Source organism: Corapipo altera, unplaced genomic scaffold, assembly GCF_003945725.1.
Source record: "Corapipo altera isolate COAL_440 unplaced genomic scaffold, ASM394572v1 45, whole genome shotgun sequence".
NCBI lineage: Eukaryota > Metazoa > Chordata > Aves > Passeriformes > Pipridae > Corapipo > Corapipo altera.
The window spans coordinates 26233494-26247168 of NW_020884877.1; the positions used below are offsets into that span (position 1 = coordinate 26233494).

The following is a 13675-nucleotide window of genomic DNA, read 5'->3' on the forward strand; positions in this document are numbered from 1 at the left end:
CTGAGTGCTGCTGAACCTCACGGATGTGGTTGAGTTACAGTCTGTGTTTGTAGAATAACGTTGCTGTGAAAGTCTCCAGGTGATGACCAGTGCAAATCCTTTGTTAATCTATTTGAATAATTGCCCTTGCTTTGAAAACTTCAGTTACAGTCTCTTAAGTATTGTTCCCCATGGTTTGATTGTGTTTTTTTTAATTAGCAGACTTACAATGAGTCTGTTACTCCAGCCAGAAATACTTTGTCTTTCCACTGAGATGTTTTCTGTTTTACAAGTTAGCTCCCCTTGTACATAGGTATCATTGCATTGTTTATGTGCCTGTATAACCTTTTAAATTGAGAAGGAATGCAAACCTGTGGGATAAAGCAAATTCCAAATGTGAGTTCTATCAAGTAGCACTTGAAATTCATTTGGCTTCTGTTTATTTTCAATTTTCAGAATAATTGTCCTAGTTTTTCAAGTGTGTCCATTTTTTACCTGCACTGTCTTTATATAGCACTAAAGAGTCTGTATCCAAGTGGCTGATATCGACCTTGTCACAGAAGAGACAGAAACAAAGTAATCACAATGCTCTTATGGGACAGCAGTACCTAGAATTTTCAGTGTCATTCAAAAATATAGAGAAGATATTTGATTAACAGCGATGAAGGGTTCCCTGTGGTTGCTGAGAAACAGAAGTGGTTTCAAGGCTTAATTTCTATGTTCCATTATTTGTATTCTATCTTCTCCTCTGGCTCAGTTATCTTGTTTCTAGGTGCACCTTCATGGTACATAAAGTTTTTGCCATTTGTTCAGGGTATCATTAGACAAACACCTCTTCCTTAAATATATGAGCTCTGTCAGGATCATGTCTTCTGCAGCTGGCACCTGATCTTCTTAACAAAAGATTAGTTCGTGAGATCTCTTAAGGCATCAAAGCATAAGTACAGCCCAGAAGAACACAGAATGAATCTGCAAGGGAGAATGTGCAGAAGCTTTTCTATCTATCCATAGGAACTGGAAGGAGAAGGTGGCTGTTAGATGAAGGTACTTTTGTAGGTCACCTTTAAATCATTATGCATTGGAACTGGAAGAGAAATTCACTCTCCTAAAAGAGGATCAGCAAGTGTGAAAGAATAGTTTGTCTGAATTCATTACTACAACTCTGGTCTGAGGACCTACCCTTCTTATCTCAAGGAGTCAGTACGTTGAGATTTATGGTCATGATCAGGCCTAAAGTTTGGAAAAGGGAATATTAAATATCAGTGATGGTTATTGGAATAAGAACTGATGCTGCTGAAAGGTGACTGTCTAGTCAATTGAGGTTATCTTGCAGTGGTTTTGTTCAACTACTCAATTACCTGATGCCAAGACTAATGTTTATGATATGATGCCTACACTTTATATAGCAAAGGTATAAAATACAGTTTTTAAAAAAAAAAGCTATAATTATTTTTGTTACATTGCCTCTCTGTAGGTGTGAAAGTGCATTTTGTGGGAGATCCTTGGTCCTAAAAGGCTTTTTCATATGACAGTCAAAAATGTAGCAAGATTGAATAGCTGGAAGCAAAGATGACAGAAATTAAGATTAGAAATGAAGTAAAAATTGCAAAGGGTAACAGACAAATTCAGTAGAAACTTGCCAAGGAATAGTGTCAATTTTCACTTGTTTGAAATCTCCACTTTGGGATTACCTGTCTTTGCTGAAATAGCTTTCAATCTTTTTCAATGTTATGGTGCAACAACTGCTTGTTGAAAATAATAGTTTGTCTTGTACAGAAAGTCAGAACAAACAAAAAATGTTCTTCCTTTTGTTTTTAAATTGGAAGCAATTCTATGAGAACAAAATAGTACTTGTGAATCCTTGTTCTATTTGATGGGCTGTTGTCCAACTATTGGATCACACTGGGATAGCATTAGATTGAATCATTTTGCTAACAAACTCCTTCAGGTATTTTTGTTCCAATAAAATCTGCTTTAGTTCTGTTGTAACCTGTGATCACTGAGTAAAAAATAATTGCGTTTATTTATCTAATCAGAGTTTGCAAATAGAATTAACTCACAAAGGAGGTAACATTACTAGACACTGGAATTAGCCAAATAATCTTAATAGATGTTGAATGTATTATTTTTTACTCTTCTTTCAAACATGACAGAAGAGATGGTTGAGAAATTGTGTTGTTGTTAAATATCCACTTATATTTTTGTTTTAAACCTGGAAAGGTTTTATTCGTATAGCAAATTATTTAGAACTGAATTCAGTAAGATTTTATAATATAATTCCAAAAAGACAAAGTGAGGGATGTTTATTTGGTTAAGTATATTGAGTTGGAAAGTAAACAATGTGTATATCACTTGAGATAACAATTCATCATTTATTTTAGAAAAGCCTTTTACGAGCTCTGAATCCATTCACTGTCTTACAGGAGGTTTACAAACCTCAGAGAAAATACAAACGTCAGAAGGGAGCTGAGGAACTGCTGGATGAGGAATCAAAGGTTCATGCTACACTTCTGGAATACGGCAGGTGAAAGGCTTCATTTAATTCTCCTTGGGGTTTGTGTTGTGTGTATTATAAGCATTACATATAAAATTCGGATTGTGATAAGTTTTTTCATACTACTTCAGAAATGAACTATGTGAAATGTACTCCTGTTTGGTTTCATATTTTGTTTGCTTATCCTGTAAATTCTCTGGGGACTGTACAGTCCTTTTATGTGTGAACCGTTTTTTGTACAATAGGAGCCCAAGTTCAGACTTTGTGCTTTTAGTAGGGTATGTTTTTTTAACATGGTTGTTCTTTGTGTTATAGAAGTGGCTTAAATTCATGATCCTTCTAGGTACTGTCAATCAATAGTCTTTTTGCAAGCAATCCTCAGAAAGTGAGGGGAAAAGGAGCTGAAGTTGCTGTTGCCTCTTTTTATAGTTCTAATGTGGCTGTTACATCAAGAGGCTGAGTCATTGTTTGGTCTTTTTACTTTCTGCAAACTCCCATATAAAGTCCAAGTTACCAAGGTTTTCACTTTTCCATTATCTTTGAAAACCCCTCTGGTTTGCTGAGAGCTCTCCAAACACATAAAAATGAAGGTACAGAGCTTCTATTTGAGGTTTCTATTTCCAGTTTTTCTTTTCACAGTTTAGTGATAAGAACAGCTTGTCTGCTGTCTGAGCTCTTAATACTTAACGAGTGCAAATGACATTTGAATTCCGTTTTGTATCTTCTGTGGCTTCTTCTCACCCAAAGCCATAGATGTTTGTATTTTTTGTTCTCTCTGAGTGCCTTCCTTTTAACAGTAACATGGACTATAGTGTAATAGCTCAGGATTAACTTCCAAGTGGAAAGAGGGCATTGCTTTTTCCTTTCATGAACTTTATATGACAGCATTTTATGAAGAGTCAAGATTTGCAAATCGTGATGGAAAGAGTAGATGGAGTTGAAATCATTCTGTAAATATACTCCAGTGCTTGCTTATTTACTTACCTTGAAACATTCCAAAAACTAACCTGAATCTGGCTGTTGATGCATATCTTATGTTGAAAACTGATAGAAATGTATTTGTGAAAGTTGTAAACAACAATCTATTTCCATCATATTTCCTATTGTTCTTTTAGGAGATATGGATTTAGCAGACAAGCGGGAAAAACGGAACAGGTAAAAAAAATACTAATTTAAAATATTCAAATAGTGGCAAGAATTGCATTGTTGGAGTGTTGGTTACTCTTAGATCTTTGAAGAAAACAGTAGCATTAACAGCTATAACTTCCATTATTACCCTCTCTAAAAAAACTGCTAACTGGAAATTAAAATCTGCATTCCATGTTTAAAAGAAAGAGGGGTAGGGTGTTGTGTTTGTTTTAGTTCCGTTTTTACTGTGAGGTAATGACATATCCTGTCTGCTTAGTAAGCATGTTTTGACTAAGTGTTCCATAATGTGATCATTAATGGGTTTTTCTTTTTCTTTTTAAAGACTCATTCAGCTTGGTAAGAAATATTGTAGACATTTATTACAAAACAGGTTATCGAATGTGGTAGAGAAACATGATACCATGTCATAAATAAATCATTGGTCTTCTTGAAAAGTAATATCCTTGCTTTTGATGATTATGGAATCTTAAAATGTCCTTGTCAGAGTATGTGCACTGTTACTATTTACTGTTAATTTGGCCACAAGCTTTTATCAGAGACAGAAATAATGAAAATAATGCATTAAGCATGTCATGGACTCAGCAATACATTGATTATATTAAGGTTGCCCTTCATCATCTCAATATTCCACATACAAATTTCGCATTTAAATTTTATAAATAGAGCTGTTTCCCAATCTAGGCATGCATGTTTTCCCCTCGGAGTAACTGCCAGGCTGCAGTCATGTTTATTGAGTTAATTTTCTTTCTTCAAAAATATTGTTGACTTTGGGATATTGTATATTAGGTGGTCATCATGATTGTTGTGGGAGTCTCCAGTAAGGCAGAAGTGGACAATGAAATAGTCATGTTAGTGGTGCAATAGTGACCTAGAAATCGAGTCTGTCTGTCACCAGCTGTCACTAATTTTGTGGTACGAATTCTAACTAAACCAGGCAGTTTTGCACTTCTTATGTTGTATGTTTATTATACCAGTATTAAGTTATAAAAATTATTTATGTAAAAAAAAATTTCAACCTTCTCCTATGTAGCAGACATCATGTTTTGGGATAGCTGGTTTTCTTCTGAGGTTGGTAGCTCTCAGAAAGCTGTGGGATAAGGAATCTTCGCACCAGATGTGTCCCTAGGAAGCCAGAAACACAGCTGGAATACTTGTGAGAAATCAGGGAGCCTTACGTTTCAGCTGACATGATTTGGAGTGTAGCTGAAATGTATTCATGAAAACAGAACAGCTACATTCCAGTTTTCTCCTTGATGTCTTATTTAACACTTTAGAAAGCAGGAACTAGATATAATAGTGTCTTATTTTTTTCTTTAAAAGGCTGAAGATAAAAAAGCAGCGCTGCCTGCAGGGCTTGCAGCAGCAGGAAAAGCTGAGCCTTGTGATGAAGATGACCTTCAGGCAGCTGAAGAGGTGTGCCACAGACATAGTAGGCATGGATGTTACTAACTTGGGGGGAGGGCAGCAGTTATCACTGCCCAGTTGTTCTCTGGAAGAAGGAAAATTTCCATGGTTAGTTGAAGTGGCATTTGCTTCCCACAGGAGAATATGAAACCTGATGCACAGAAATGTTTGTAGGTGTTTAATACTCCAAAACTCAATTTTTGTTTTGGAATTAGAACATTTTTAAAAGCTTGGGTCTTGGTTGACAGTGGAGCTGAATAATTTGAGGGAATATGTACTGTTATAAGGAATTTTCTTAAATTTGGTAACTTTAGCCAGCTCTTCTTTAACGTTCATAGATTTAGTGCCCCATTACATGCATTAAAATACACGTGTTGTATCATACTAATTGTACAGATGTGTCCCTGGCAGAAAAAAGCTAAATAGTAGAAGTTAAATTGTTATGTATAAATCTTCCTATTTTGCTCTAGCTTCGCATTAAAACTCTGATGACTGGAATGGCTGCAATGGCAACAGAAGAGGTGAGTACCATTTAAAACTGATACATCTTTGTTTAAATTATGGTTGATTGTGGCAGTTATTCCTAAAATCAGATTACTGATTCAGGTATGGAGTCTTGGAATGACTGCATTTGAACTTTCATAAGGAGAGTGCAATAAAAGGTGGTTGAATTAGAAAGACCGTAATTTTTAGGAGGCTGACGTGTTCATCAGTTGCCTTGAAATGGTAACAACGATATAAATTAGTGCCTCTTCCAGATGGTTTCTATAAGGAGAATTTCAGAGGAAAGACATCACTGTGCAGCTGCCCAAGATGCAGTATGATCTTACTTTATTCATCTTGTGAAGTTATGCAGAGGAGGAATTGTTTTACTGGGGAGAGTGGAGGAAAATTCTGTGCCTTTCAAGGTGCTTTTCAATGCACCTATAAATAGTTAGAAACAACTATGTTGGTCTAAGACACTGAAAATACTGGATATGTAATACTGGGCATATATCTTGTTTTCTAAATTCGTTGTGTTTAATGATATAATGGAACTTGTAGTCAATCCTTATATTTTGATTTCTGGGTGAGAAGAATAGGAAGAAATTCAGTTGTTAAAAATTGTTTCTGTTTATGCTGAAGTCACAAAAGCAAAAGCAGTAATTAGTCTGCACTCCAAGTTGATTGACATGCTTTCTACTGAAATCCACTGTAGAATTCAGCTCTCTTTGAAAACTGTTTTTATACAAGCATGCAGTTTGAAAGGTGCATTCTTGCACATGCCTGCATTCTTAGAGTTTTATTACTGCAAATGTAGAATTCAATATAGAGATTAGAATCAAAATTAAGTTTCTGAAATCTGAATTCAAATTTGCTAAAAGGTTTTAAATGAGAAATTTCCGTCAGCAAAGTTGACTTTGAGGGGTGGAATGTTTCCTGGACTTTTCTTCTGATTAGATATTTTTACCCAGTGTAAAAATTTTATAAATTTCTGTTAAAATTAGAGCTTGTGGAAATTGTCATGTAAAAAGTACGGGCAGCTCCAAAACTCCAAACATATTCTTGACACAATTGCAGGGAAAACTGACAGCAAGCACAGTTGGCCAGATTGTTGGACTCCAGTCAGATGAGATCAAGCAAATAGTGTCTGAATATGCTGAAAAGGTAAGTGTCACCTGGATTGTGTTTTACCACATCGTGTTCAATAGCTTGTTAATTTAGGCCTTAAGCTCCCAATTTAATTGCCATAATTCTCTTGAAACACACTGCTTCATTTGTGCTGTGGATAGCAGCAAAGCCAGAATTCAGAGAAGTATTTTAAAGAGATGTATGAGTAATTTGAGTTTAAGCAGCTGCTTAAATGTCTTTGTGAAGGAAGAAGGGCCTGAGTTGATACCTATGCAAATTACAGATCTAACCTCTAAATACATTTTAAAATGCTCAGTGTTTAGCACAGAAATACAGTTCTGAGGGCCTGCTCAGAAAAAAATGTAGGCCTCTTCCACTCAGATTTTCATATGCTGGGATCTTGCTTGCACTGGGCTCAAATTCTGTCATGCCCTGGGTCTCTAGTTTTGAATCTTGTCTCATCAAACCCAAGCCTTTGTTGCTTTAAGGAGTCAAGGCAATTAAACGTGCACATTCGCCCCATTTATTGTGTTCAACTGTGATTGTTTTTACTGTAATGTGAAAAGAAAATCTGGCTCTTCAAGCAATTAATCCATACAATACATCACTGCCAGATATGAGTTATAGGTCGCTCTTATTTGTCCAATAGTTTTCTCATATTTCTTCCTTTTTGTTGACACATATGAGGTATGGACCTTTCCCATTTGGGAGATAAACCCTATAGCTCAACAGAGTCTATAGCAAACTCCTGGCCTTTCTTTATTATAAAGAATTGGAAGAACAGAAGCCCAAGGGTCATATTTCAATGTTACATTTCTTCTGTTCTGAGAGAAGGCAACAGAACCTTGACTACTATAGTAGAACAATGATTAATACTCTGGAAAGTAAGAACTGATTCGAGTCAAACCAAAAATAGATCACTTTTCAAAACTATTGGATGTGATAAAACAAAATAAATTTCTGTGCATGTATTCATGCATCAGAAAAAGAATTAAGGATGTTATTAAACAGTTTATTGAAGCTTCAGCAATGTTTGGATATAACATTAATAGTTTTAACCCCTTGTAACTGAACACAGTCTGAGGAATGCAGCAGTGCTTATTTGTCTACCGGAGTCTTAATTGAATCCACAGGCCCAGTGAAGATAGCTGACAAACAAAATTCTAGATCTGATATTGCCATGGGCCAGGACCTTTCTTACAAGAGGCATTTTTGCAGAAGATCAATGCATACAGTTTTCTGCATTTGCCCCTCCATTCTGCTGCTGTGTTAACTTACTGAGTAAACTGGAGGGAGGATTTTGGTGTCATTCCTCACTTTCTAAAAATACTGACAGAAAATCGTTAACATGGCTTGTATCTGTCTATTCATCACCAGCTTTCTAAGGCCAATTATTCAATTATTATTCAATTATTTTGATTTTACTGAGAATTTACAACTACAGTGATCAATAACAAATGATTTTGCTAGGAGTAGAATAGGAGCAAAACCTTCTTCCCTGGTAAAGTGAGAGAATGACTAAAAGTAGAGTAGTGCTGTGTCAAAACTACCCCCTTCAAAAATGCCTGAAGGAGAATACTCTTCAAGAGTTTTAGGTGCTGTTTGCAAGTTACTTATATCTTAAGTTGACTCAACATGTTTTAGGATTTCTAGAATCCTATATCAAAAACTTTTATGCTCCCTATACAGTTAGTAGAAGTATTATACAATAAAATTTTTAACCTTTTAGTTTGGTTAGGGTTTGTTGTTCAAAGAAGATAATAAATTGGATTTTTTTATAATTTTTTGGTTTGAGGAAACACTCTAAAGCCCTCGTAAAGTTCTATAGAGTAATGTTTGAATTCTTTAACTATTAGTTTATAGCATATATGTGTGAGAGAATCTCAACATAAAGAACAACATTAATTGCAGAAGCTTTACCTATGAACTGTGGGAGACAGGCTCTGAAAGTCTAGAATTAGCCATGTATTTTGGCTACCAGTTTTTGAGCTGCCATGGGTTAGTGATCCTCATGCATAACTAATAATGTGGATTAATTTATCAAATTCTATCATACAAAATGAGGCTAATAGCACTTCATGTTTAACTAATTTGAATTGGCTAAATCTTTTTAGGGCAATTGAGCAGTTGCAGGAAACAGGGAAGAATACAGAAGTGAATCTATACTTGTGAGTGCTGGGGATTAATGTGTGTTCACAGAAAAGTTGAAGGATGTATCCATGTATCCCTTTTTTTGTGTGTAATTGAAGTTCATATATCGAGGTAGAGTAGCAAATTGATAATCTTAAAGAGTCAGAAACATTAGTGCTCAGATACAGCTTTTTTAAACTGTAGTCAAAAGGCAGCTGCTGCTCCAGTGTAGTGAGAGACGAGGCAACAACAAGGTCGAAAGCAAAGTAGCTTCTATAATTTGTGCTTTCTTCCTTTTGTACTGAAAGATGGATTTTTCTCCACAGCTTGGAACCTAGTTCCTCAATAACTTTATAGTGTTGCTGCAGAGTGGATCCTTAGCCCACTGTGACTGCATGAGGCTTATCCGTGGCTTTTTCATTTGCAGACAAGAAGGATTTCTCTGCAGAAACCTCTGCATTATAGTGATGGTTATTTCCCATTTTCAAAAAGAAAGCTGTTCACTTTGTAAGACATGACCTTTTTTTTTTTTTTTGTGCCAAAGCTGTACTGTATGGGGTTTTACTGTTTTTGCAAACATCAGTCTTGGACTGGTTTAGCTCACGTTTTTTTCTCTTGCATTTCCAGTTTTCTCAATTGGCATGTTATGCATATAAGATGTTTTGAATGTATGGTGAGAAAGATGGGATCTTGGAATGCATGACATGATGAGGGAATGTAATTTGACTAAATAATGAGAAAAATAATTAAGTCTGAGTGTTACAGGTGTTGCTTATAGGCAGTTTTTCCTTTCCGGATAAAGGGAGAGAAAACATGTGGATTGTTGGGTTAAGAAGTCAGAATTGGTCTTGTGTTGTGGATATAAAAGTACAACAAATCATTAAGATGTTCTTCAAATTGAATAACATAGAAAATGGTGAAGAGGAAGACAGATTTTGCCTCTTATTTTCATTTAAAATTAAGCTGTTTACCTGTATGCCTAAAGTGGAACCAGGACCAAATATGAGTGAAGAGTATGTCATACTTCTTGCAGCATTTTGGGTGATTATACATTGTAGTGGTTGTCAATATTTGGTGATTATTCAAAAAGCACTTAGTATTGAAGTCTTTGACAGACTGTAAATTAGCACCTGAAGTACTTAAAAATTAACTGGTTTTCTAATGAAATATTGGAAAATGGATTAATTGAAAAAAAGAAGTATGAGTGCATGAAGCAAATTACCAAAACAGAGGACTTTCAAAAGTTACAAATAATTTCTAGGCGAATAATCCCTTAGACATCAGGCTGTCACAGGTTTTTAATCATTTTTTTGTCTACTGCAAATATACAATTTCTATTATAAATGTTATTTCTGGTAAAGAATGTTTCTGTCAGCTCTGCTTTCACTATTCAGAGAGAATAGGAGACTGGATCCAGATTGCTGTCTTCATTATGTATTTATGAGACACTTCCTTGGCATTGCAGGCTGGATTGAGTAGTTCTCAAAGACTGGTGTCAACAGTACATGTGCACACACAAAAAACATTTACCACTCAGTGGGTTTTATCTACCACACTGAGTATGTTGTTGTCATTCAGCATCAAGATGCATCCAAGCCTCTATTTCAGAATCTAAATACGCTATTGTTCAAGGCCTTTGAAAGTCCTGGATCTGCCTACTGGGGTGTAGAGCATCTCCAAGTCAACAAACTCAGTAAATATCATGGCTTAAGGTGTTTTTTACCATTTTGTATTTTTTCTACCAGGTTTAACTGTAATGTTGATGCCAAAAAATTGTCTGTCTTCTAATATACTGTATTATTTTCCACCTGTACCAGGACACTTTAGTTTACTTTACCTGTAAATTTTGGAATATAATTCAATTGTTCAGCTACTTCCTTATCTTGGTGTGAGAAAAATTGATAAGTCATTCTTTCTGTTGGATAGTGGGGCACAGTTCTAGATAAGAAAAATCACAGAGGTATCCCACTTTGGTATTTCATGAGCTTCTGAAGAAGCAGAAAGCAATGTTGTGAGGTCCAAAAGGCTGTTGTTATGGTTTATTTTAGCAATCTGAGCTTTCAGCTGAGGAGCGACCAGAAAGGCTTGGAGCTGCCCAACAACACAGAAGGAAGGTAGCATCTCTGAACAAGCAGATTTTGCAAAAAACCAAGCTCCTGGAAGAGGTAAGTATTGTGTGTGTAATAAAGAAGAAAACTCTGATAAATGTGGTTGATCACAAAGTTTTTGCTATCCAAAAAAGATTTACAAGCTATCTTCTGTACCAGCAATTTGTCATGCTGAACATTCATTTCAGTGTCTCTGAATGTCTTGCTTGCACATTTATTACTAAGACAATGTGGCTGGTTTTATATTAAAAAATTGTGTAGCCCTGTGTGTGAGGAGGGGGCTAGCTAATCAAAACATGCTTTTCCTCTTTTTGCATGTCTTTCAGAGAAAAACAGAGAGAGTATCACTGTTTGATTTGTTAGCTACAGTGTTAAATGTGCTGTTTTCACAGTTTTAAGAAACAATTTAGGAAGTTACTCTAAAATATGTTATAAATTACTTTTAGCACTTCCTGTCCTTTATGTGAGCCAGCTTGTCTCACCAAGGTGGGGGTTTTGCTGGTTTGTGGACGTTTTTGCAAGTTACTACTCAATTTTCATTTTCGCATTTTTTTTAGGAAGGAAAGGCTCTTGAATTTTTGAGTGATGTTTTTTTAATATCTATAACTAGGGGCAAGTATTCCATTATTCCTCTATTTCAACCTACTTTTGCTATTGCCATTTAAACACAGAAAAGTGTAAGTGGAAAAGCTATGCCATTACTGAAATGCTGCTTTTAATTATGCATACCGCTGTAATCAGCACCATTTTTAGCTTGCAGAATCTGATCAAAACATACTGCATCAGAGTCAGTAATTGGAAGAGCTTGCCAAAAAAAATAAATAGTACTTGAGGAAAAAGTTACTGATGACTCCTGTGAGTGATGCTCTGTCAAGTACAGCACTGCTTCAGCAACCTTTATCTGCTTTTTGTTTTGTTTTGCTCTGCTCTTGTCAGTACGCCTTAACCTTACATCTTAACTGGTTTTATCTGTTCAGTGTTGGGTTACAGGGGCTCTGATAGACGGGTGTCTCTATGAGACATTGTATGAGACGGTGTTACGTTCTGTCCTACAAACAGCAGAGGTAAAACAAGGGTAGCTTGGAAAGCCTTGCCCTCTATGGGATAGCTATGGAAGCACTGGATTCTAAACCTTCCTGCTCAGCCACTTACAGACTTAACTCATTTATTTATTTATAAAATTAGAATAAAATAGTCTTTAACAGTGCAATAGTGTACTTTATTTAAAGGTTGTTTATCCATTGAAGGCTTAAATCTCCTTCAAGTAAAGCATATGCTGTGAAACATTTTTTGAAGTCTCTGACTAACTTTCAAGTGATGCTAAGTTTAAATAAAACTGGAGAAATAAAATCTATGCACAACACATTTGAAAGACTAATTGCCTATCCTGTTCTTTGTTTCTCTCTTCTTTTTTTCCAAATTAATAAAAAGCTTTATTAAGAACCAGTGCAGGTTCTTCTTGATTTATTTTGCAGAAAAGAAGAATTTTGAGGGGTAGAGTATGACAGTGTTTTGGCTGGTCAATATTAGAATGCATTTCCTCTGGAAATTGCCAAACTAGTTTTGTTCTTCTTTAACTGATGCCTATCTGTTCATGTTGCCCTCTGGCATGCCTGTGTGGTTAGAAATAGCATTTTTTTAATTGTCAAGAACACTACAATTATTATTTTCACTATACCTTGAATGCAAACTATGTCCATCACAATTCTTCTTCACTCTAGAGGGAAATATTATGATATACTATAATTATGATGTTATTTTATATAATGAAATAAAATATAGGTTGTTTGTGTTTTGGTTTTTTTTACTTGAGTTTAGGTTCTTTTAACATTTTGGTAATATGAATTTTCCATGTCTGTTTATATCAAACATGACTGTGGTGTCCTGTCAGGATGATGGCTGTCAGTAAGAAAAGTATTGACACTAACTAGCATTTAAATATAGGCTGAAGTGTCGGACTTGCAGAATCATAGTATGGACTTACAGACAGTTAAATCCTGGTGGATTCTCGTGTTCAATTGAAGTTAATTTCTGAAGTAGAAACACAAATTACAAAATGAGATGTTTGGAATTTCAGAAGTGGGGAATTTCAGTGTATCCCAAGTCACTGCAGTAGGTTTGTGTCACACTTTAACTCTTCTTTTAAACCACAAAGGCTGTAGGACACGTACATGTGAAGGGACATAGAGATGTAGGGTGTGTGTATATTGTAGAATGGAGATAGATGCAGGCGCTTGCAGCATCTGCTCTGAGCAAACCTGTTCCAGGTAAGAAGCTTTGTTGTCATGATTGGCAATGATGTAACACTGTCCTGTTAGAAGAGAGGGCAGATTTGCTCAGGTTTAATTGAGTTCTAATTACAGATCTACAGGTTTTGGTTGCGTCCAACAGCTCACAACCATCTGTAGTTTTTCTCCATCTGTAGTCATACTGGAAACATGCTCAGTTTGAGAACACTGCATTGCCCTTGCATTCCCTTGTGGGCAGTTAGCTCAGGCTTAATTTTTGGGAGGACAGCCTGGGTACCGTTGTGGAGGAGAAGTGGCATTAGGAAATTGCAACAGCTAGTTCAGGTTTCAAAAAGTGCAAAGTGCACTAGCACAGCTCTCCAGCCGTGCTGTTCCCTTGATCTTTCTTGCCTAGTTGAACAGTAAGAGAGGCTGGTAAGTGAGCCCAGCAGTCATGGGTGGCTTTTGCAGCTCTCCTGTGTTGTGCAGTTATGATCTGGAAAGCAGAAAGGATCCATCAAAGTCTGTCTGCAGCCTCAATGACTGAAATGTTCAAAAGCATTTTGTCTGTA

At 36.0% G+C, this 13675-nt stretch overlaps 1 protein-coding gene across 1 annotated transcript in view; it reads left to right on the plus strand.

Moving 5' to 3' along the window:
* The window catches only part of CCDC93 (coiled-coil domain containing 93), a 39886-nt gene that overhangs the window by 9874 nt on the left and 16337 nt on the right, over positions 1-13675 (plus strand). The window contains exons 7-12 of the mRNA XM_027636702.1: positions 2403-2503; positions 3589-3628; positions 4943-5035; positions 5497-5547; positions 6587-6673; positions 10816-10932. Coding sequence (XP_027492503.1) covers positions 2403-2503; positions 3589-3628; positions 4943-5035; positions 5497-5547; positions 6587-6673; positions 10816-10932 — 489 coding nt within the window. The remainder of the gene's footprint in view (positions 1-2402; positions 2504-3588; positions 3629-4942; positions 5036-5496; positions 5548-6586; positions 6674-10815; positions 10933-13675) is intronic.